Genomic DNA, 21,191 nt, shown 5'->3' on the forward strand with positions numbered 1-21,191 from the left:
CCTGTGAAGGGTCAGAGGAGCCTAAGACAGTGTTAACTGACAAACGATGGGCTTATGGAGAGTGTACCAAGCATGTTTCCCCTTTGCCAAAGTCAACTCACTCTTTTGTGATTTCTAAGGAAGATTCCAGACTCTGTTTATTGGATTTTCACTGTCTTTTTATAGTACTACTAAACCAGAATGACTTTGACATAGGCACAGGCACTTTTCTTTCCTAATTTACTAGATTTCTTCAGGCCTTAGGCTACTTTTGCCTTTAGGATTGTTGCCAGGCAACAGCTGAAAGTCACTGGTCTTAAAACACCTTAGAGAAACTCTTCTTTTAAGAAACTTTAACAGTTTCTTTTGACCTGAGTGTAAAACAAAAGATTGACTAGCATTTTGAAGGGTGGCCTGCAGCACCTTCTGAATGTTCTTTGCTGTTTTGGGTGTTGGTAATGGCTTTTTGCTCTCTTACTCTCAGGCCGCATAAAAGCAGCTCCCCTTCAATAACCATCACTGGTTAATACTTAAGAAAGGGAGTGAACAGAGGGCGCCTGGGTGGCTCAGTCGGTTGAGCGTCCAGCTCTTGATTTCGGCTCAGGTCATGATCTCAGGGTTGTGGGATCTAGCCGGGCCTGGGGCTCTGTGCTCAGCGGGGAGTCTGCCTGGGATTCTTTCTTTCCCTCTCCCTCTGCCCCTTCCCCAGCTCACGCTCTCTCTCTCACTCTTCCTCTCTCTCTCTCTCTCAAATAAGTAAATAAAATCTTAAAAAACAAAACAGAGATGGTCACTGATGGGATGAAGCTGAAAGCTGCCCGAGGCTTATATTACAGTAGCAGTGGTGATTTAAGCCCTTCCTTTGGCACAAACATGGAAAATGGAAATAAGCTCCAGGCAAATACAAAGGGCTACAGGTTAGCTGGGCCACCTTCCGTGTGAATGTAACACCAGCTTTGATGTTCGTTGGTTCTCTCAGGGTCCACTACAAGACTTCCCACCAACACCCTCAACTATATACACGTGCACACCCTGTGTGTATTATATTCTTCATATCTATGAGTAGTTACATATATGACATTATAGTTACTTTATGTATTTATGTATGAGCGGTTATATATATATATATATATATATAAAACATGAGTTACAGCATAAGTAGCACACACACACACACACACACACACCACACACACACCACACATACAAAAAGTAAATTGTGCAGGACGCTGTGTCCTCTTCAGAGATTGGATGATTTTTCCCCTTCCTCATGCTGTGCCCACCCACACCCCTCCCCCCACATTCATCAGGATTCTTCTGTCACATGCTGGGCCTTGGGCAGTGCCATAGGCTCCAAACCTCAAGTGCCCTCTATTTCTCAAAACTTACCTGATGTTCAGTGTCCCATTTCCTACGAACCTTTTTGGTGAGGTTTATTCTAATCTAATAAACCAGTTCTCCGTGGTGGTTGCTAATGACTTCCCGTGTTACACTATTCAGAGAATGTGATTGTGTGTTCACTGAGTCCTACTGAGCTTTATCCCTAATGCACTGCCGTCAGGGCCCAGAAGAGGGTGAAGTAGGTCAGGTGCCTAAAAGGCAAAATTGAAGGAGGTGCTTGCACTACTCAGACAGTGGGGGCCCCCTTAGATTTTGCGCCTTAGGATCTTGTGTTACCACACCCTTGTTCAGGCACGACTGCTGGATGGAAGTGTAAAGAAGCACTGTGGCCAGCAAGAAGAGAGATACTTCTTGTCACCTCCAAAACACACTCCATAAGTATCTGCTTGCTCTAAGAATTAACCCTGGGACAACTGAGGTCTTAATTCATTTACCGACGTCAGTGTATAAAAGACCACATAAGACATGTCAGTTTGTCAACAAGACATAGTCCTTGTTGATTGACAATTTTGAAACATAGCTAAAAAAAAAAAAAAGATTCTGGGTAATAACAACAGAGGAAGTTGAGCATAAAATGATACTAATTTGGCACTGACCTAGTTTTATTTTAGCAGAATAGAAATTCAGAAATTGTATGGTATTAAGGATGAATTTAAGGCCTAGAATGAGACACAATCAGTAAAAATGAAGTTTGCAAGGTCAGAAACATAGCTGTGTTTCTCAAATAGATTAATTGCCTTCAAAGGCAAAATTCACAGGATTCCCAGAGGATACATACTGACATGGGCATACCCCATCAATGAGGAGCCTTCTACCTATTTCCAGGTACAAATGGATGGATGTAATGCTGCTGTTCAGTGACTTCCTATTGCCTTGCTGAAGTCACAGGTACAAAGGTAATATTGTGATAATAAGGAGTATGTAGTGCAATCATTTTGAGGGTTCTAGAAATCATTCTAGTCATAAATGTTTTTCCAAATGGGAAATTAAATGAACAGGAAAATATTACATTATATTCTTATTAAAAGAATGGTGGTTTTGAACAATTGCTTTTGAAAACAAATGGGTGATTATTTCAAATCTATCACCGAGGGCTAACTATATTAGCTACAAATAAGTGATATGGGTTTTGTTGCAGGCATTCCTATTAAAGAAGAAACAGTACATGATTTTCTCTAGCAGGTATACTAATGATCTATAGCTTCAGAAACTTCCTTTTAACTTCCAGTCATTCTTCTCCAAGGGATTCTTGATAGACTGGAGGTAAGTCATGTAACCATGGAGGGGAAAAGAAACACTGATGGAGCTGGACTGAAACTTGCCATACATCTTTTCAATAGCATTAAATAAGGGATGGATACATGTTTATTACTTTTCTATATCACCTACCTTTTTCTTGTTTTCTACATTTGTGTTTAATGATTTATTCAGCACCATGGTGAGGGTAGGGTGGGTGGAGAGATTCCTGCAGGGATTCAAAGCCTGTCTTAAACCTTAGGCTAAACTTTTGATCCAAGAGGGTTAGGTTTATTTGAGTACACAATATCTAAGTGAAAAAAAAGTTAGAGATGTTTTATTGATTTTTTTTCTATTTTTCCTCTTTTACCATATCCAGATTTCAAGTTTTCTCAGGCTTGCAGTAAAATTCTGACTTCACTTCTCTAAGCTGCCATCTCGTAATGACTTCCTGTTGCTCTGGCCATCAAATCCAGACTCACAGCCAGTAGTAAGCCCTGCATGACACGGACTCTTCTGGCCTCTCTACTCTCATTTTCCTCTGCTCATCGTGTTCCAAGCACATTGGCTTCTTTCTGTTCCTGAAACATTTACAACTTTGGATTTTTGCATACATTCCCTCTCTCTGGGATTCTCTTCCTCCAGTTCTTCCCATGGCTCTTCCGTCCTTAGGTCCCAGCTGAAATACTGCCTTGTAATAGAGTCTGTCTCCATGTTTAATGCTTAACCATAGATAGCTGCAAGCCCTGATCCTCTGGGAAAGCAAATAAGAAAGTCTATACTCTCACTCCCTTGGCACAGGTACATGTGGGAATTTAAACTATACAAGCCCCAACAGATTCATGGGAACCCTCACCCTAACCCCAGCCACTAACCACAACAAAAAAACAAGCCACATGCCCCTCTCTGCTCAAGTCATTTGAACTGGCTTGGATATCTGTGGTGTTCTCCCTCAAAAGCCTCATTATGTAAGTAATAAACCTTTTCATACACTCTTAGTGTGGCTTCATCAGTCTCCATATTGGAATGAATTTTGAGAGGAGGGTTTGACTTACCCTTTCTGGTGCAACCCCAAGGCACAGTTCCTCAGAGAGGTCTTCTCTAACAATTATCCCAGGATGGCTTTGCCCATAATTCTCTATCTCATCATGTTTTCTGTGTCCCTGTCCTCAAAAAAGTCGTTAATGCTTTCTGTTGTTTTCAAAACAAGTAAAATAGCAATAATCTGTCTTTTAATGCCTTCTACAAAGTGACCACTGCATCTCCAAACATGTCTCTCCCTACACTGTGAGCTCCCAACTAATTAGTCTTTACAGTTAACTTCCTGACTGGGATATGAGTATTTCCTCTCTACCTCCTTACTCACAATTCCACTTACTTGGAAAGCCCTGACTCTTCTCTACTTGTTCAAGAGCGATATATCCCTCAAGTCTCATATTTGGGACTATTTCTTCCAAGAGCTCTGCTAAATAACTCCAAACAACAGCTTTTCCTGTGTTTTGTAAAACCTTTATCCATTGAATTGATTATATTAGTATGCTGGAGCAGCATGAGAGAGAAGGGAAGGTCTTTGAGAGGAAGCTAGAGAGAGTTAAGAGTGTCCTCTGCAATGGGATGGGTGGGGAGAGAGCTATGGGGCTCACAAGGGAGTAGAGACTGAGCAGCAGTTCCCAGGCAGCATCCCAGGGGCAAAGAGACGAGTATCTGTGTGTATGCCAAAGAAGGCAGCATCTGAGGTGTCAGAACTCAGACTCCGCCCAGACTACCAAGCCCTGAGTGGACCATCAAAGTGTCAGGGCTTTGGTCCTGAAGAAATCATGCAGACTGTTGTCTCAAAATAACTCATGTGGACAGGTTACTGGTGGCCTCCTCAGACCTGGATGCTCTATCGACTCAGGGAAATGAGCCCTTGGCATTGACTCAAGTTGAATTTCCTTTCAATCTGGACCAGATATAGGTTGATCTAGAAAAGAAAGATATGTGCTGTTTTTTGCACACCTGAATTTGTGAACTTATTATTATTATTATTATTATTTTAAAGATTTTATTTATTTATCTGAAGACAGAGACACAGTGAGAGAGGGAACACAAGCAGGGGGAGTGGGAGTGGGAGAAGCAGGCTTCCCGCCGAGCAGGGAGCCCGATGTGGGGCTCAATCCCAAGACCCTGAGATCATGACCTGAGCCGAAGGCAGACGCTTAACGACTGAGCCACCCAGGCGCCCCGTGAACTTATTATTTTATACCTGCTACTCTAGTGATTTATTTCACTCGTTAAATTAGCATGATATTCATCCTTCTTTTGTATTTGTGTTGTATCTCTCCAGCTATTTCAGAAGCTCCTGGGGAACTGTGTAATTTCAGACTCTAGTAGAATTTTCTGCATATAAATAACAACCAGGTTTTTGTGTACAGAAAAACTGGGGCCACTGCCTGGCATAGAGACTTTTAATTAGTCTCTTGGTAATCATTGTCCTCATAAATGGTCCAAGGGCTGGGAAGTAGTTCACATGCATTCAGTAACCAACCGTTATTATAGAAATAAGAGAAGATACGTGAGTCAGGGAGTGGGAGAAAAAACAGATAGGTCAGTTTAGGGCTTGCCTGACTCAGGGCTGTCATTTATAATAATAACTGCCGTTTGTATGTCCTTACTAGGGCAGGGCTGTGCCGCCTCCCCCCCCCCCACTTGCTTTCTTCCAGTGCTTGTGATAGTAAAATGAGAAATGCCATTTTCAAATCAAAACTAAAAAGGTGCTCATTAATAAAATAAGGCAGGACAAGTTGTATATAGAATATTACTCTAATTTTGTTGTTTACATATCTGCATGTGTATGTATTTGGAGAATACAAACCCACAAATATCTTTATGGCTGTGCATGTAAATATATCTCTCTGTGCCTGTATCTACATCTATACACTAATCCTTGTAGTCTGTAGATGATGAGATCCCTGATGACTTTTATTTATTGTTTATAATTTCCTAAAATTTCCACAATGAACATACATTTTTTAATATTCAGAAAAAATTATAAATGGTTCAGTTTTTTTTAAAAAGGCAAGTGGATAGAGAGGCAAGATGCATTATTTTTGACCCATACTTATTTATTTATTTTTTTAATATTTTATTATTTATTTGACAGAGAGAGACACAGCGAGAGAGGGAACACAAGCAGGGGGAGTGGGAGAGGGAGAAGCGGGCTTCCCGCGGAGCAGGGAGCCTGATGCGGGGCTCGATCCCAGGACCCCGGGACCATGACCTGAGCCGAAGGCAGACGCTTAACGACTGAGCCACCCAGGCGCCCCCGACCCATACTTTATTTATAACAGAGTTAACACAGTATTTATTCACTTGATATGTATCTGGGAAAAGAACTATGATTCTACATGTTCAATTATTGTCATCCTATGACCTGTGTTCTCCAGAATATTTTTAGTGAAACATTTTCTGAATTGTATTACTAAAATCAATTTTAGAAATCAATAACCTTAATGTTCAGGATACATAGCAATTTGCTTATAGCTCTGTAACTAATACATGAATACAAAATTTGAAGTGATTATTTCAAAATGAAACTGAAGATCGGCTAAATATATTTGACAAAGCTGATTGTTTATTAAATATATGGTTTTAGAACGGAGGAAGTATTAATAGGAGAGTCAGTGGTAGGGCTACTCCATGCCTTTTGTGCCCCAAATCTGACCAACACTTCCATCTGTCCATGCCCTTGAGGGAAAGGGAGCTAACTTTTAGTCAACACCTCTCAAGGGTGGGCTGTAGCCTTATGTGTCCCTGAGTCCACATACGTACCTGAGTATCAGGTGAACAGGAACCAGCAGATGTATCTGACTTAATTTGCCAAGTGGTATTTTTTTTTTCTAACATTGTTTAAATAGGAAATGCAATGAGGGAATTTTACATAAAAGAACTAGATTTCCAGTTTCTCCTGAATTCCAAAGGTTTGGTAAAACCAGGCTCACTTGCCTGCATGGCATGACATGGGACAGATATCACGGTCCCCACCTGCCTTGTTTCACACAATTCATTTATCTGCCTGGATCCTGCAAGCATTTCAATTTACAACCTATGAAAGCCCTCTAAACCCAAGACACTAAGGTTTGAGACTTTGCTTTAGAATAAACATTAGGTGATCTCCTAACCCCAAGTCACCTAGCTAGCCCACAGTCCCTCATCATTAATTGTGACGTGCAAGTGCCCAGGAGAGCAAAAATTTTGGCAGCACTCATCTGGCAGCTACCCTTGACCTGAACTAAGGTTAACCTTCTACAACAGTCATCAAACATTTTAGTCTCCAGGCTCCTTTCATTCTCGAAAATTACTGTGGACCCCAGTGGTCTTTTGCTTATGTGAGTTGTATTTATCCATGGTTACCATATTAGAAATTAAAATGGGAAATTAAAAAAATATGTATTCATGTTTGTTCTCAAATAACAAGTCCATTACATGTTAATAGAAATAATATATGTGTTTTTATTTAAATTCAATTAGCCAACATATAGTACATTATTAGTTTTTGGTGTAGTGTTCAATGATTCATTAGTTGTGTATAACACCCATTGCTCATCACATCATGTGCCCTCCTTAATGCCCATCACTGAGTTACCCCATCCCCTCACCCACCTCCTTTTCCACAAGCCTCAGTTTGTTTCCCGGAGTCAAGACAGAAATAATATTTAATGAAAATAACTATATTTTCCCAAACCAAAATTTTAATAAGAAGAGTGGGATTGTTTTATGTCCTTGCAAATCTCTTTATAGGCTCGCTTAACAGGAGACTGGCTAGCCAGAGTCTCTTATCTGCTTCTGCATTTAATCAGCCCTTAATATCACACATCGTGGAGCCCCTTGAAAACTTCACTCTACATTCAGAAGAGAGGCAAAATGAGAAAGTTAAATGTCTTAGAATTTTTATGAAAATAATTTTGGCTTCATAGACCCCTTGGAAAGTTTTGGGGATTTCCAGCTATCCCTAAATCATACTTTGAGAACAGTTGGATTCTTATAATCTTTATTTGTCCCACTTGATAGGAGTGTTCATATGTTTCACTGGAGAACTACTACTGTATTTGATTACCTAGTGTGCCCCAGACTTTGAGGGGAATGGGAACATATAATGTAGTATATACCCTATATAAATTTTGTAAAATATGAAAAACTCAAAATTCCCCCCAAATCTGTCCTTAAGGTGGATAGATAATTATGTACCTTGTACGCTTTCTCAAACAAACTTGTTTCATGGTAATAATCCAAACTGAAAACGCATATTAACATACAATAATAATAAAGAAAACCTCAGCATAGCGCAATGGCAGATGTGCTTATGAGAATTTAAAAATTTGCAGCATCTGGAATGATTGAAGAACTATATCCCTGTATTTTGATACATCCCTTTATTCATTCAAAATAGTTTTTGACCTGCTATGAACACCCATGATAGTCTTAGCTCTAAATTACTGAAGTTACTTGAAGCTAGTGAAAAATCACATTTGTTTGATGAAGTTTCCAACCAATGAGGATGATACGTGGGTATTTAATTTTATGGCATGATTTATTTATTTATTTATATATTTTTTAGAATAATAATTAAAAAAAATCCTTCGATACCTCCCATTCCCTCCCCTCCCCTCCCTCCCTCCCCCAAGCCAGTTATGGCATGATTTAGATGTTGATATGGAGTTTGCAAGGGTTGGTAAACTATGGTATATGGCCCAGACCGTGCCCTCTGCCTGTTTTGGTAAGCACACAGCTGTGTCCTTTCATTTACATATTGTCCATGGAAGTTTTTGTGAGAGTTGAGTCTGCCTGACTCACAAAGCCTACAATATTTGCTATCTAGCTCTTTACAGAAAAGTTTGCCCACTCCAATCTTGAACGCTGATCTAAATGTCCCCTAAACAACTGGAAAAATAAGATCCGTTATTGCATGATGAGTGCTCTATGACTTTTATGTTGTGAGACATCTCTGATGATTTCAGTTCTAGGAAATTGTGGATTGCATCAGGAAATTCTAAGTTGGTGGAATACATACTGAACAGAACTGATTTACTGAGAGGAGAGTTACAATGGAGGCAAATTGGTCTTTCTAGATGAATTTCACTGCTGACCTCACTGTTGCCTCCTGAGCTGATGTCCAAGGCCAGGGTCTATCCATAGCACTTTGCACTAGTTTGTCCAAGTTTTTGATGTGGATAAGAACCTGCCAGATGGACACTGGTGTTCCAGAAGTGGTCTTCCTATCACCTGTTTAGTGTCAGGGTCTTGTGTCATTCAGGGCGGGGGCCTCTAACATTTCATTGAGACAACTGGATGAAGCTACTTCTTGTTCTTCCTTTCACACAACTACCTGGATTGCAAAACTATTCCTGGCTTTTGTGAATTGTACATCTGAAGAGTTTGAGTTATGACCACAGAGAGTAGAGTGGATAATGTTGTTTTAATGTAATTATTGTGTCAATCAGTCTCAGATTAGCTGTGGTGAAGAGATTTGCTTCTTAAGAAGTTGGGATCAATTAATTTACTGTATTGATTTGGTGTTTACTTGTTAAAAGGCCATCCCTTTTAGGAAGAGAGTGTAGTTGGAAATAGGAGGCATCCACAGACGAAGTATGAAGGAGTATATTTCTCTGTCTCTGAAGTTTAAAAAACTTCCTCTTTCCTGGAAGTGATTATCTTTTTAATTGACACTAATGGTATTGGATAACTGTAGTAGTTATTATAAATCATTTAAAACTGTTACGAGTTAGTCTCTATCCATTATTTATTACCCACATATAAGCCTATGCTATATTTGTCACAACTTTATTATTTTGATCACAGAAACAGATGAAGAAAGCAAAGGGACCTGACCCAAATCACATAGTCAAGAAGTGGGAAGTTGAGATGAACCCTGGCTTTATTTATTTTTCGAAATCCTTTGCCTCTGTTGTCTATAGGCTTCCCAGGACCATCCACTCAATTCTGGTCCTTTTGGATAATTCCCTAGGCTCTAGGCATTGCCTGTTCATGTCCCCTCCTTATTTCCCATCACAGCCAGCTCCTAGATAGTTTGCGGATTGTCAGAAATGGGAAAAATAATTCACACTAGAACTAATTGGGATTGATTCATTTATATATTCTACAACAAATTGTTGATGACTTCTGTTTACCACATATTTTGCCTGCCTCTGGATTCTAAAAATGAAGACAACATGCCTGCCCTCAGGGAGCTCCTGGCTCACAGATGTGTATACTGGACAAATAATGACCACGTATTACCTTTCCTCTGATCCATTTTAAGAGGGATAGTGTTGTAATGAAGAAACTTTAGGCACTGGCCCACCATACTTATACAAGTGTAATAGAAGGGTGAGGGTGAGGGGTCCAGGGAGCCCTAGGACCTGTAGTCGCTTCTGCATAAGGATGATCCTGTTAGAAAACAGTCCAGTTTAGACTGTTACCATGCCTATGATATTAGTACTTGGGAAGTTTATGAAGATTTATCTCTTATTTAAATCTAAATTCTAAAATGTAACCTGGTAAGTTATTTTTCCTCAAGGACAATTTTGGTAAATCACAATTTTGGCAAAGAGGAAGGTAAGGTGACTCTTGTTTCTTGTTCTCATCTCTCTGCTTCTTCCTGCAGCCAGTCCAGAGAGTGGTGCTTGTAGTTCAGCCAGTGGCTCTGATGGGGTTCAGGATTTACTACCCCCAAAATATGGCACTTTGGTGTATCAGGTATCTCAAGCCAATGAAGTTTGAGAAAATAGTAGAAACAGAAAGGTTACACCTCCCCACCACCTCACCTTTCTTTCCTGAATGCAGGAGATGAGTCTCCCATGTGAAAGTTGCCCTCCCTGTATCAGAAGGGGCGGAGGACATTCTTATCATCAGAGATGGGGAATTTAGGAATGAGAAATCCTGACAAACCAACCTCATTAAATTAACCCTTATCATCTAGTTACTTCCCCACCACTTACTACCCCTAGTCCAAACCCCTTTGTCCTAATTTTTCACCAATTTATTGTCTCTTTGTCTAAAAGGTATATAAACTCCCTGCTTTAGTGACTTTTTGAGGTCTTCCTTCTCTTGTGAAGTCTCACATGTATATGTAAAAATTCAGTACAATTTGTATGCTTTTCTTTTGTTAACCTGTCAGTTTAATTTTCAGACCAAGGCAGGGACCCTGAGAGGGTCAAGGAAAACTTTTCCTCCCCTTCAGCTCTATGAACTCCTGCCAGAAAATGGACCGATGAAAGATTACTCTCAAAATACATCATTTCTGAATTTAAAGATGTAATGAAACACGGCTGTAATGATACCATGCCTGCATATTTAGAGGCATCTTTTTTTTAAAGTTTTATTTATTTTTGGGGGGGAAGGGGGGAGAAAGAGAGAGAGGGGGAGGGGGCAGAGGGGGAGGGAGAGAAGCAAACTCCCCGCTGAGCATGGAGCCTCATGCAGGGCTTGATCCCATGTCCCTGAGATCGTGACCTGAACTGAAATCAAGTCAGACACTTAACTGCCTGAGCCACCCAGGTGCCCCTAGGGACATCTTTTTTCCTGTGTGTCCAGTGAAATACACACAGATGATCTGTTAAAATTGCTATACTTTTATTTCCTATTTTTACATGGATGTATCATAACACTGGAGATAGAATAGACCTCAGGCATACCGTGATTTGCTATGAGCAAAAGTTCTCTCTTGCTTTTTAACATGACTCTGTACAATATTTGCATATTTACACCACCAGAGTTTCTTTGATTGCTATGAACAAATATAGCTACAAACACAAAAAAGTCTCAATGAAAATCACCGTAAATACTTCAGATGTGTTCAAAGAGAGACCGGGAATCAGAGATGTAATCAGTTATGTGGTATGGTTGCATATATTCTTAGGGAGAGGAAAGTTGGCTTTCTTCAGCAAACAGGTGACAGTCACCGCAAGAAGAATACTGCTTGAGGATAAGCTGAGCACTTCAAGTTGCCCTGCTGCTCAGCGTTTTCCAGGGAGCCTTCAGAGAGCCTAATGCTAAAGGCTGCTCTCTAGAAAATGGGCTGACGCTTACTTCTTGTAGTCACAATATTGCCTTATAATTGTAAGTGCCTCTCCTCCTCCACTTGTTACCTCATTTCCCTGAGCTCTAAATACTTTCTGCCTTCTAAGTACTCTCTTATTAACCTCCAAGCTGTGGCAAGGCCGGCAGGGGAATTTGGAAGGACCATTCATCTTCTGAGCTCAGAAAATTCTATCACGTCGGGGTCAAGGAACTTGTAAGATTTCTGCTCATCAGAAACACATTTGAACCTTCCGGCTTTGCACGAATAGATGAGGAAAAAACTAAAAATACGTCAGTGGTAGTCACCCAGAGGAATAGAAGACCGTGTTCGCCAAGGTGTTAGTTGAAGGTTTCTCCATAAGTACACAGTTTGAGGCCCGGGCGATCTTGGTAGGCTTTTTATATGTTCTACTCACAACAAGCATTGTTTGTTAAAAATATAGTCCTGGGACAAAAACTTAATATGTAAAACGCTAAGGTTTTTTTTTTTTTTTTTTTTCCATCTAATTGAGTGGATTTAGTTGTAGAATGCAAAGTACAAGCAGAAACAAAAGTAATGGAGTCTGGAAATAAATTATGTATGCATAAGATTCTATGACTGCAAAAAAAGGTTAATGTGTAGTTTAATTAATGTTCTTCATTACAGAGTCTCATCTTTGTTAGACTTAGGAAGCACGAGCTTGAGTTGTTTACATCAGAAAGGTCAGGGAACTACTTGTGGGAGCACAAAAGAATAAATCCAGAAAGTGAGAGGAGAAGAAAAAGGAAGTTAAGATTGTGAGGCAAGTAGGTTAGAGGAAACTTTGGGCCACTGAGACAGCTCTGTGTGTGTGTGTGTGTGAGTGTGTGTGTGTGTGTGTGTGTGTGTGTGAGTGAAATTGAGAGAAAGAAAAGGAACTTTCAAGACTTCATTTGTGGATTAAAAATTTAACACCCCCATTGATTTTTGATTGTTTTTGGTTGTTGTTCTAGAGTTTCTTTTTAAAGGACACTGATAGCATTACCAAGTAGCTTGGTTTTAGTAAGCGGAACCTATGAAATGGCTGATTCCTGTATGTCAAAGATAGTCAAATATTGCTGATTTTCCTGGGCCACCTTACCTTTGGAGTGAGCTAGTTCATATGCAAAGACTGGTGGAAGTGGTCCAGCCAGAGGAAGTCACAGGCACAGAGACAGCCGGGGAGGAAAGGTAGGGCAGCGCAGGTGACCTGAGGCTGAGACTAACCTGGTGCTCCCCAGCACGCACTTTTTTCCAGACACCGTGCCAAGCGCTGATAAACAGAGCCCAGTACAACCTCATAAGGGTCCTATGAGGCAGGTGTTATTAGTTTGTGTCATTCTCATTATTATTTGACTAATGAAGAAATGAGCCTGAGATGGTGAATTTTATGTGTCCACTTGACTGGGCTGTCGTGCTGAATTGATGTGATTAACATATAAACTATTAGACTTTGAGTGAAGCATATTACCCTTCCTAGCTTGGGTGGTCCTCATCCCATCATTTGAAGGCATTAAGAGAAAAGACTGAAGCCCCCTTATGAGGAAGGGATTCTGGCTCCAGATGGCTCCTGCTGGAATTTCAATTTAGACTTGTCAGCCCCCACAATCATGTGAGCCAATTCCTTAGATTCAATCTCTTGCTCTCTCTTTCCTTCTCCCTCTCTCTTCCTTTCCCTGTCCCCCATATATGCCATATATATATATATATATATATATATATATATATATATATATATCACACATATACATATGTACATATATATCTTCTCTCTCCACCCCCCTACACATACTACATGGGCATACCTTGTTCTATTGTGCTTCACCTGATTGCGCTCTGCAGATCTTGTTCTTTTACAAATCGAAGGCTTATAGCAGCCCTGCATCGAGCAAGTCGATCAGCACCATTTTTCCAACAGCGTTTGCTCACTTTGTGTCTCTCTCTCACATTTGGGTAATTCCCTTAATATTTCAAAATGTTTCATTATTTTATTTTGTTATGGTTATCTATGATCAGTGATTATAACTTGCTGAGAGCTCAGATGATGGTTAGCATTTTTTTAGCAATAAGGTATTTTTTAATTAAGGTATGTGCATTATTTTTTTTAGACATATGCTATTGCACACTTAATAGACTACAGTGTAGCATAAGCATAATTAACCTTTTTATGTACTGGGAAACCAAAACAAATCATTCAACTTGCTTTATTGTGAATTTACTTTATTGCAAAGGTCTGGAACTGACCCTGTAATATTCATAAGTTATGTCTGTATGTATATATACATATTTATATAAAATATATGTATTACATATAAGATATACTTAAAATATACATATATAAGTATATACAATAAATACATACATATACATATATACATACACACACACACACACACACACATATATATGATGCACATATACATATCCTATTGGTTCTGTTCCTCTGGAGAACCCTAACTAATACAGAGTCTTTTTCAGGGAGCTAGAAAATTATAGAGCAGGGACAGAAACTCAAGGTTTTCCTGGTTCCAAAGTCCACACTTTTAATCACTTCATCACACTACCCCTGCTTATTTTTCATTATGAAAGTGTCATCCTGTGTTCCCATCATTTGTTTATTGTCTCTTCTACTAAGCTATAAACTCAAGAGGGCAAGAACTTTTATACCCCCAACATCTAGCACAATGCCTGTCACATGGCATTGCTCAATACATATTTGTTTTAGAATTTGAGACAATATGGTAATGTGCTTTGATAACTGTAAAGCACTATCAAAATATGAGACTTTATTGTTATGTGGCAAACTCATAATTCTTGTACAGTTATTTATAAGCAAATACAGAATGTGTGTACCTAAAAAATCAGACTGTGTATGCCTAAGCCAGTGTGAACATCTAAGCCAGTATTATTACTTGTTATAATTTTTACCCTTTGCCAGCAACCAGAAGTGAAGGAATATTTCCAGGATAGAAAATAAAATTGTATTTCTCTCTGTAACAACTAAGGAAAGAAATAGCAATCACAGACTGTTTTCCATATAGCATAAAGCCAGCAACCTTTAAGCTGGAAAAGGCAAGTAGGTTCAATGTCAAATGCTAGCTTTGAATGACTGGAGGGGCTGTCTACAGCCCTTGAAAAGACTGTGATGGCAGTTGGCCCCTCAGCAAAGAGTGCCACGATTAACTAGCAAGGTCTGCCCTGGGCAGAGGAATGGGGGGTGGGCATCGCAAGTGCCATTTTGTCTCCTGCCCTGATTTAAGCAATACAAGACTGGTCCCTTTAGTGTTTCTGTGAATTAGCGAGGCTCACTGTTGGGAAGGAGCATAGGAAGAAAGGTTCAATTTGAAAGGGAGCCAGAATGAATTTCTTGAATCAGATAAAGCATTCTGAGTTCCTACATGAAGATTAATCTCCTTGGTGCTGTCTTTAACATAGAATATATTACATAATTTTTTTTCCTATAATCACCAAAATCATATAAAATCAAATTAACTGACATTTTTGGGGACATATTTACTGGATTGGAAGGATAAGTTGTCAGAGCCCTGTACAAAAGTAGGATAGCAGGGTAGAAATATATACTATTGGGGCGCCTGGGTGGCTCAGTTGGTTAAGCGTCCAGCTGTTGATTTCAGCTCAGGTCATGATCTGAGGGTCATGAGATCAAGCCCCATGTTGGGCTGGCCATGGAGCCTGCTTAAGATTCTCTCTCTCCCTCTCCCTCTGCCCCTCCTCTCTCTCTCTGGGAAAAAAAAAAAAAAAAAAGAAATATATACTATCATTATGGGGTATTTTAGTTTTCACCTACATTTCACCATAAACTAGACATTAATTTCATAGTTTTATACAGTCACTGGTTGGTTGATGTCTTTGCACACTATTCCTTTTTGCATGTCAAACCTTCCATCTGGGATCACTTTACTTCTGTTTGAAATTTATACATTGTTTAGAATCCATGGTAGTAGGGATCTCTTGGTGGTAGACTCACTTAATTTTTTCTTCTGTCTGAAAATGTCTCTGTTTTCTCTTCGTTCTTGAAAGATACTGTTGCTTGGTATGGAAATTTAGGTTGGCAGTGATTTTCTGTCAGTCTGTTTTTCTGCATTCTTCTGATTTCCATCCTTTAGGATGTGAAGTCAGCAATCACTCTGATTATCTTAGAGCATGTAATCTGCTCTTACTGCTTAGAGTGTTTTAAATATATTTTGCTTTTGTCACTTTGCAGTGTCACTATTCTGTGTCTAAAATTGAATTTGTTTTTATTTATTCTATTTGAGGTGTATTGGAGTCCAGCCTCTGGAGGTCTTTCAATACTTCTTAGAAATCCTCAGCCTTTTTATCTTCAAATCTTATCTATTCCCAATTCTTCATCTTTTTCTGAATCTCTAATGAGGCATTATTCTAGCTCTTGTCACTCTATCCTCCATGTCTTTCAATCTGTTTTTCATACTTTACATCTAATTTCTTCGTAGCTGTGTTTCAGTTCTCTGATTCTCGGTGAATATACATCTCATCTACTGTTTAATGTCTTAAATTTCTAATTTAATTAGTAAAGCTTTATTTATTTGGTTTTTATAGAAATATAATTTTTTGGTTTATTTTGGGTATATTATCTAAATGTAGTTTTATTTGGTTCTTCATCAAATCTGGTCATTCTCTATCATGTCTTGTTCTTTGCTCATGCTTTCAAGTTTATTTAATTTTTTAAAATTATTTAAACATATTAAACATAATGGTTTTGCATCCTTTATTTAATAATTCTAATGTCTGAAATTATTTTTAGTCTGTTTCTATGGCTTATTCTTTATGGTACCTTGTTCTTGTGAATCCTTGGCTTTTGTACTGTGAACTATTTGTTTCTTGGTCTGTATCTGTCTCACGTCTTTGGTCAGGGTTGAAATTGACATTGTAAAAGTTGACTTACGTTTATTTGTGCCATTCTCTTTTGTGTGACACATCCAACTCAAAACCACTTTAAATTTATTTCTTAATTTTTGGACTACAAAGCATGAATTTGGGCCAAAACCCATTTGAAGACCAGGTTGAGCTCTCAAATTCTCAGGGTAAGTTTTTTTCATCCAGGGTCATAATCAAGACAGGCAAATTTCCTTACTTTTTTCTTTAGTGTCATTAGGGTCCCTGCTTTATACGTGGTCTCCTTTTAGCTTCCCCATCTTCAGCGGGCACTAGACTTTTTCTACCTCCCCTCATGTACAAAGAAGCTAACAAATCAGAAGCTTAGCTTTCCATCATTCAGCAAAAATCTTTGGGGCAAAAGCCAGTCTTGGTATTTACTTAACTCCCTTAGTTACTCTTACCCTGAATTTTTAGGATCTTTAGATTCCTTATTTTTTGTGTGTGCTAGTTCAACAGTGCATTTAAAATGATTCCTAAGAAAATAGTTTATCTGTCTTATTCAGAAAAGTCATTTGAGTTGTATAACCTGTTATATTGCTAAAAAGTCAAAATCAGATTTTATCACACCATGTTTTACTTGGACGTCTGCCAGGGACATTTGACTTAAAGACACGAAATCTCTTCACTCACACAGAACCACAAGCATTGAAGGTATTTAGGGGATTCTCTGACTTGGGGGTTGAAAGCTATAAATGCATTTACCAATTTATGTGCTTTTTGTTGTACTGGACTCTACAGTGTATGAATAAAGGGAAATTCACATTAACTCTGGTTAGAAGTCTCCTGGAGTCATTTTAACTCCCAACAGCTTTTACCTGCATATTATAGATCATGTCTGGGCAGGTGATGGAGAATATCGAAGTACACAGTACCTGAGGTAGCAGCAGAGAAACAGGGCCATATGGCTTTGCAAAATTTCCTAACACTATTATGTCGCACATACTCTCATTCTGGGATGGAGGACCCTGTAACCATAAGTTTATGCTAGGAAGGGCAGGCTGCTCATCATAAGGCACCATCTGGGACAGCTTATCCAGATGCAATTTCCCTTAGCAATTTTCCTATGCTCAGCTCCATTACCATAATGGATAGATTTCCATCATGTTCCTTGGGAATGTTTTGTAATATCAGTGTTTCCAATGTTAGGATTTAAAAAAAATTTTTTTTGGCAAGGAACTAAAGAGTGTGACAATTTATTGTCAGTGAATATGAAGAGTAAAATATTCCCTTGCTCTGAGCTCTTTTGCTCAGTTTTGCCTCATGAATACCCTGTTCCAATTACTTGGGTCTGGAGCCAACTGTATGTTAAGTAAGATTCTGACATGGAATTACATCACTGCAGATAAAATACCTTATTTAAATTATAAAAACAATGTTAGGATTCTAACTCTTCAAAACAGTGTCATATTGCATTATACTGTTTTGCAATGACAAGCAGGCTTGTAAATTTTAAACCAAAAATAAGGATGGCATTTGAAATAAAATTGCCTTTTGTCTTCTTTAAATGTAACAGATAATAACATCTAAAGAATTGAGCAGGGTGGAGAAGAATCTTAGTGTCTGTGTTATAACACATGTGTTTTCATCATTTATTGGGGTTATGACCTCTTGCTGTGTAATTTTGCCCACATCATTGATATTTTTAAAGAATTTTCAGGTACAATAGCAAGAAAGAACTAAAAGTAATATTTAGGGAGGTGCCTGTCAGGTAGGGTTTCTCTAGTCCTCAATGTAGTTTACACAGTAAATTTTTTTTTTTTTTTTTTTTTTAGAGAGGGAGCAGGGGAGGGACAGAGGGAGAGGGAGAGAGAGAATCTTAAGCAGGCTCCACGCCCAGCGTGAGCCTGATACAGGGCTCGATCTCATGACCCTGAGATCATGACCTGAGCTGAAATCAAGAGTTGGACACTTAACCGGCTGAGCCAGCCAGGCGCCACAAAGTAAAAATTCTTAATATAAGTTTACAGGGTTTATTATTCAACCCACTGCACAGAAGTTTGGATATGAAAGAGTCTATCCATTTAGTTGAATCAGAGGAGGTTTCTGAAGGACATGGCATTTAAATTGGTCTTCGAAGGATGCATACTAGTGTGGAGAAACCATATTTTCTTTTTTTTTTTTTTAAAGATTTTATTTATTTATTTGACAGAGAGAAACACAGCGAGAGAGGGAACACAAGCAGGGGGAGTGGGAGAGGGAGAAGCAGGCTTCCCGTGGAGCAGGGAGCCCGATGCGGGGCTCGATTCCAGGACCCTGGGATCATGACCTGAGCCGAAGGCAGACGCTTAACGACTGAGCCACCCAGGCGCCCCGAAACCATATTTTCTTAACAGTAACATTTTCCTCTAGGAAAAACCTTATTTTATTTGGTGACTACTCTGACAATTCTATTTAGGGTGGGGTTCGGAGGCTGCCTAGTGCAGGCTATGTACCAGACTTTTGATTTACTGAGTAGAACAAGCAAAGTGAGTGTGAGCTGAATTTAGCTCTTAGGAGAATAAAAAAAGGATTTTTAAAGGCAGCAGAATGCAACAGATGGAAGACAAATGAGGTGTCTTCAGGGAAGAGGCTTTTAGGGGAGAAAAGAGAGATCATTGGGGAATCACATTGGATTTTAGGTAGGTTCTGCTACGATGTAAGTCATTTTTTTTTTTTTTTTAAAGATTTTATTTATTTGAGAGAGAGAGAGCGCAAGTGAGAGAGATCACGAGCATGGGGTGGAGTAGAGGGAGAGAGAGAAGCAGACTCCCCACCAAGCAGGGAGCCTGATGCAGGGCTCAATCCCAGGACCTTGGGATCATGACCGGAGCCGAAGGCAGACGCTTAACCAACTGAGCCGCATAGGCGCCCCTACGATGTGACTCTTCTTCCCCATATTACCATGATAGATTTGGCAAAATATCCACTTATTTTAATGTATTCTGGAATTAGATGTACCAATGTCCTGCCTCAAGGCTGTTACCAGAGACCTAGTCTCTGATAACTAATGGATAGGATTGTAATGAGAATGAACAGTAATATTTTTCTTATTTGGGTTCTTAATCAAAGTTACAGAGAGGATGCTTGAGGGTATATTTTCTCACAAGTGTTTGAAGTCCAAAGAAACTCAACTCTTGATTGGGAGCTTATTCAAATATTATAGAGGGCAGAGGACAGAGAGTGAAGTTGGCGGGCCTTTGTGGAAATTGAGGGTTCTTGCTCTTGGGGGAGATCATTAAAGAAAAACTTTTCATATGGAAATATGTGTGTGTGTGTGTGTGTGTGTGTGTGTGTGTATGCGAGTGTGTGTGTATGCGAATGTGTGTAGGTGTATTTTGAGTGTTCATTATGACAGAACCCCGAAGCTAAGAAAATAACACCCCCCCACACACACTAAATACTATTTCTACAGTCATGGAGCTTACATTTTAGCAAGGGAGACAATCATTAGACTACCAAGTATCAATTAATTTCAACTGGGAAATGCCGTGAAGGAGAGTTAGAAGGAATTAGTGTTTAATAAGGGGACCTAACCCAGTCTTGTTGGTCTGACATCCTTCAGATATAAGTTTCAATGAAGGGAAAGGGAGAGAAAGTATTCCAGGCAGGGAGAGGGAATATCTTGAGCAAATTCCGAGGTGGGAGAGAGGTTGGCAGGATAGAGGTTCAGTATGGCTAGAGCCTAGAATGGAGGAGGAAGATGGCAAGAGATTTAGGCTGGAGCTATAAGCAGAGGCCTTTTCTGCAGGGTCCTGTAGGGCACTTCTTTGCAGTTGGTAATGCAGCCATTAAAGAGTATGGGAAGGGGAGTGACACGTTTATTTAAATTTGTTTACTTAAAAAACCTCTCTGGCTTGATGGGAGAATAGATGATAGGTAGTGTGGTATATTGCATTATCTTTTCCAGTTCTGCGTTCCCTCCACAGTTGGAATAACGGATCCTTGTTTTTTACCTTGTGACTTTGTACCCCTTCCCACCAGATTGCGGGAGCATACGTACACGCCTGTTGGACGTTAGGCTTGGCAATGTGACATGCATTGCTCAATGGAATGTTAGTGGAGGCTCGGGATGTGCTTCTAAGGTTTGTCTTGGCCTCTGGCTTCTGTGTCAGTCATGAGACTGCACTCCCATGGGCCACTGGTCCCAGGATGAGACACAGACAGACCTGAGCTAAGCCAGCCCCCGGGCTTCGAGTGAGAAAAACAAATGACTTGTGCTATAAACCCCTGAGATTTCATGGCAGGCTTTGTTAACACATACGGGAAGGTATCAGAATGAAAGCAAGGAGACAAATTCATGGTCTAGGTAAGAGATAATGGTGGATCGGACTAGGATAATGGCTGTGCAGAGATGATGGAAAGAACTGAATAGATTCCAGAGATATTTAGGCTTTTGGGTTGGTAATATGGATGACCGATTGGATGCAGAGGTAATGGGAAAGAAAATGCCAAAGATGATATTTCAACCAAAGATTCTTGTGGTATTGTCTAACCTTATGGCCCTAAAGATAATTGAATATGCCCAAAGCTTTCAAATACTCTATGTCGTTTTATTTGTGACTATAGAGATCATGATTTTGTGAAAAAATTCGATAGTCAATACCCCTTCTCCTAAGAGCCCACG

At 39.5% G+C, this 21,191-nt stretch overlaps 1 protein-coding gene across 5 annotated transcripts in view; it reads left to right on the plus strand.

Moving 5' to 3' along the window:
- The window catches only part of EPM2A (EPM2A glucan phosphatase, laforin), a 241,657-nt gene that overhangs the window by 142,490 nt on the left and 77,976 nt on the right, over nucleotides 1-21,191 (plus strand). The window contains exon 5 of one of the 5 annotated variants that reach the window (XM_032407724.1): nucleotides 2,996-3,340. The exons of the other annotated variants lie outside the window; for them this stretch is intronic. Within the exon in view, the coding sequence (XP_032263615.1) occupies nucleotides 2,996-3,031 (36 nt within the window). The 3' untranslated portion in view covers nucleotides 3,032-3,340. Of the gene's footprint in view, nucleotides 1-2,995; nucleotides 3,341-21,191 lie in introns of those variants that run through there. 5 annotated transcript variants of the gene reach the window in all.

The sequence above is a fragment of the Phoca vitulina genome, unplaced genomic scaffold (genome assembly GCF_004348235.1).
Source record: "Phoca vitulina isolate PV1807 unplaced genomic scaffold, GSC_HSeal_1.0 scaffold9, whole genome shotgun sequence".
NCBI classification, from domain to species: Eukaryota; Metazoa; Chordata; class Mammalia; order Carnivora; family Phocidae; genus Phoca; species Phoca vitulina.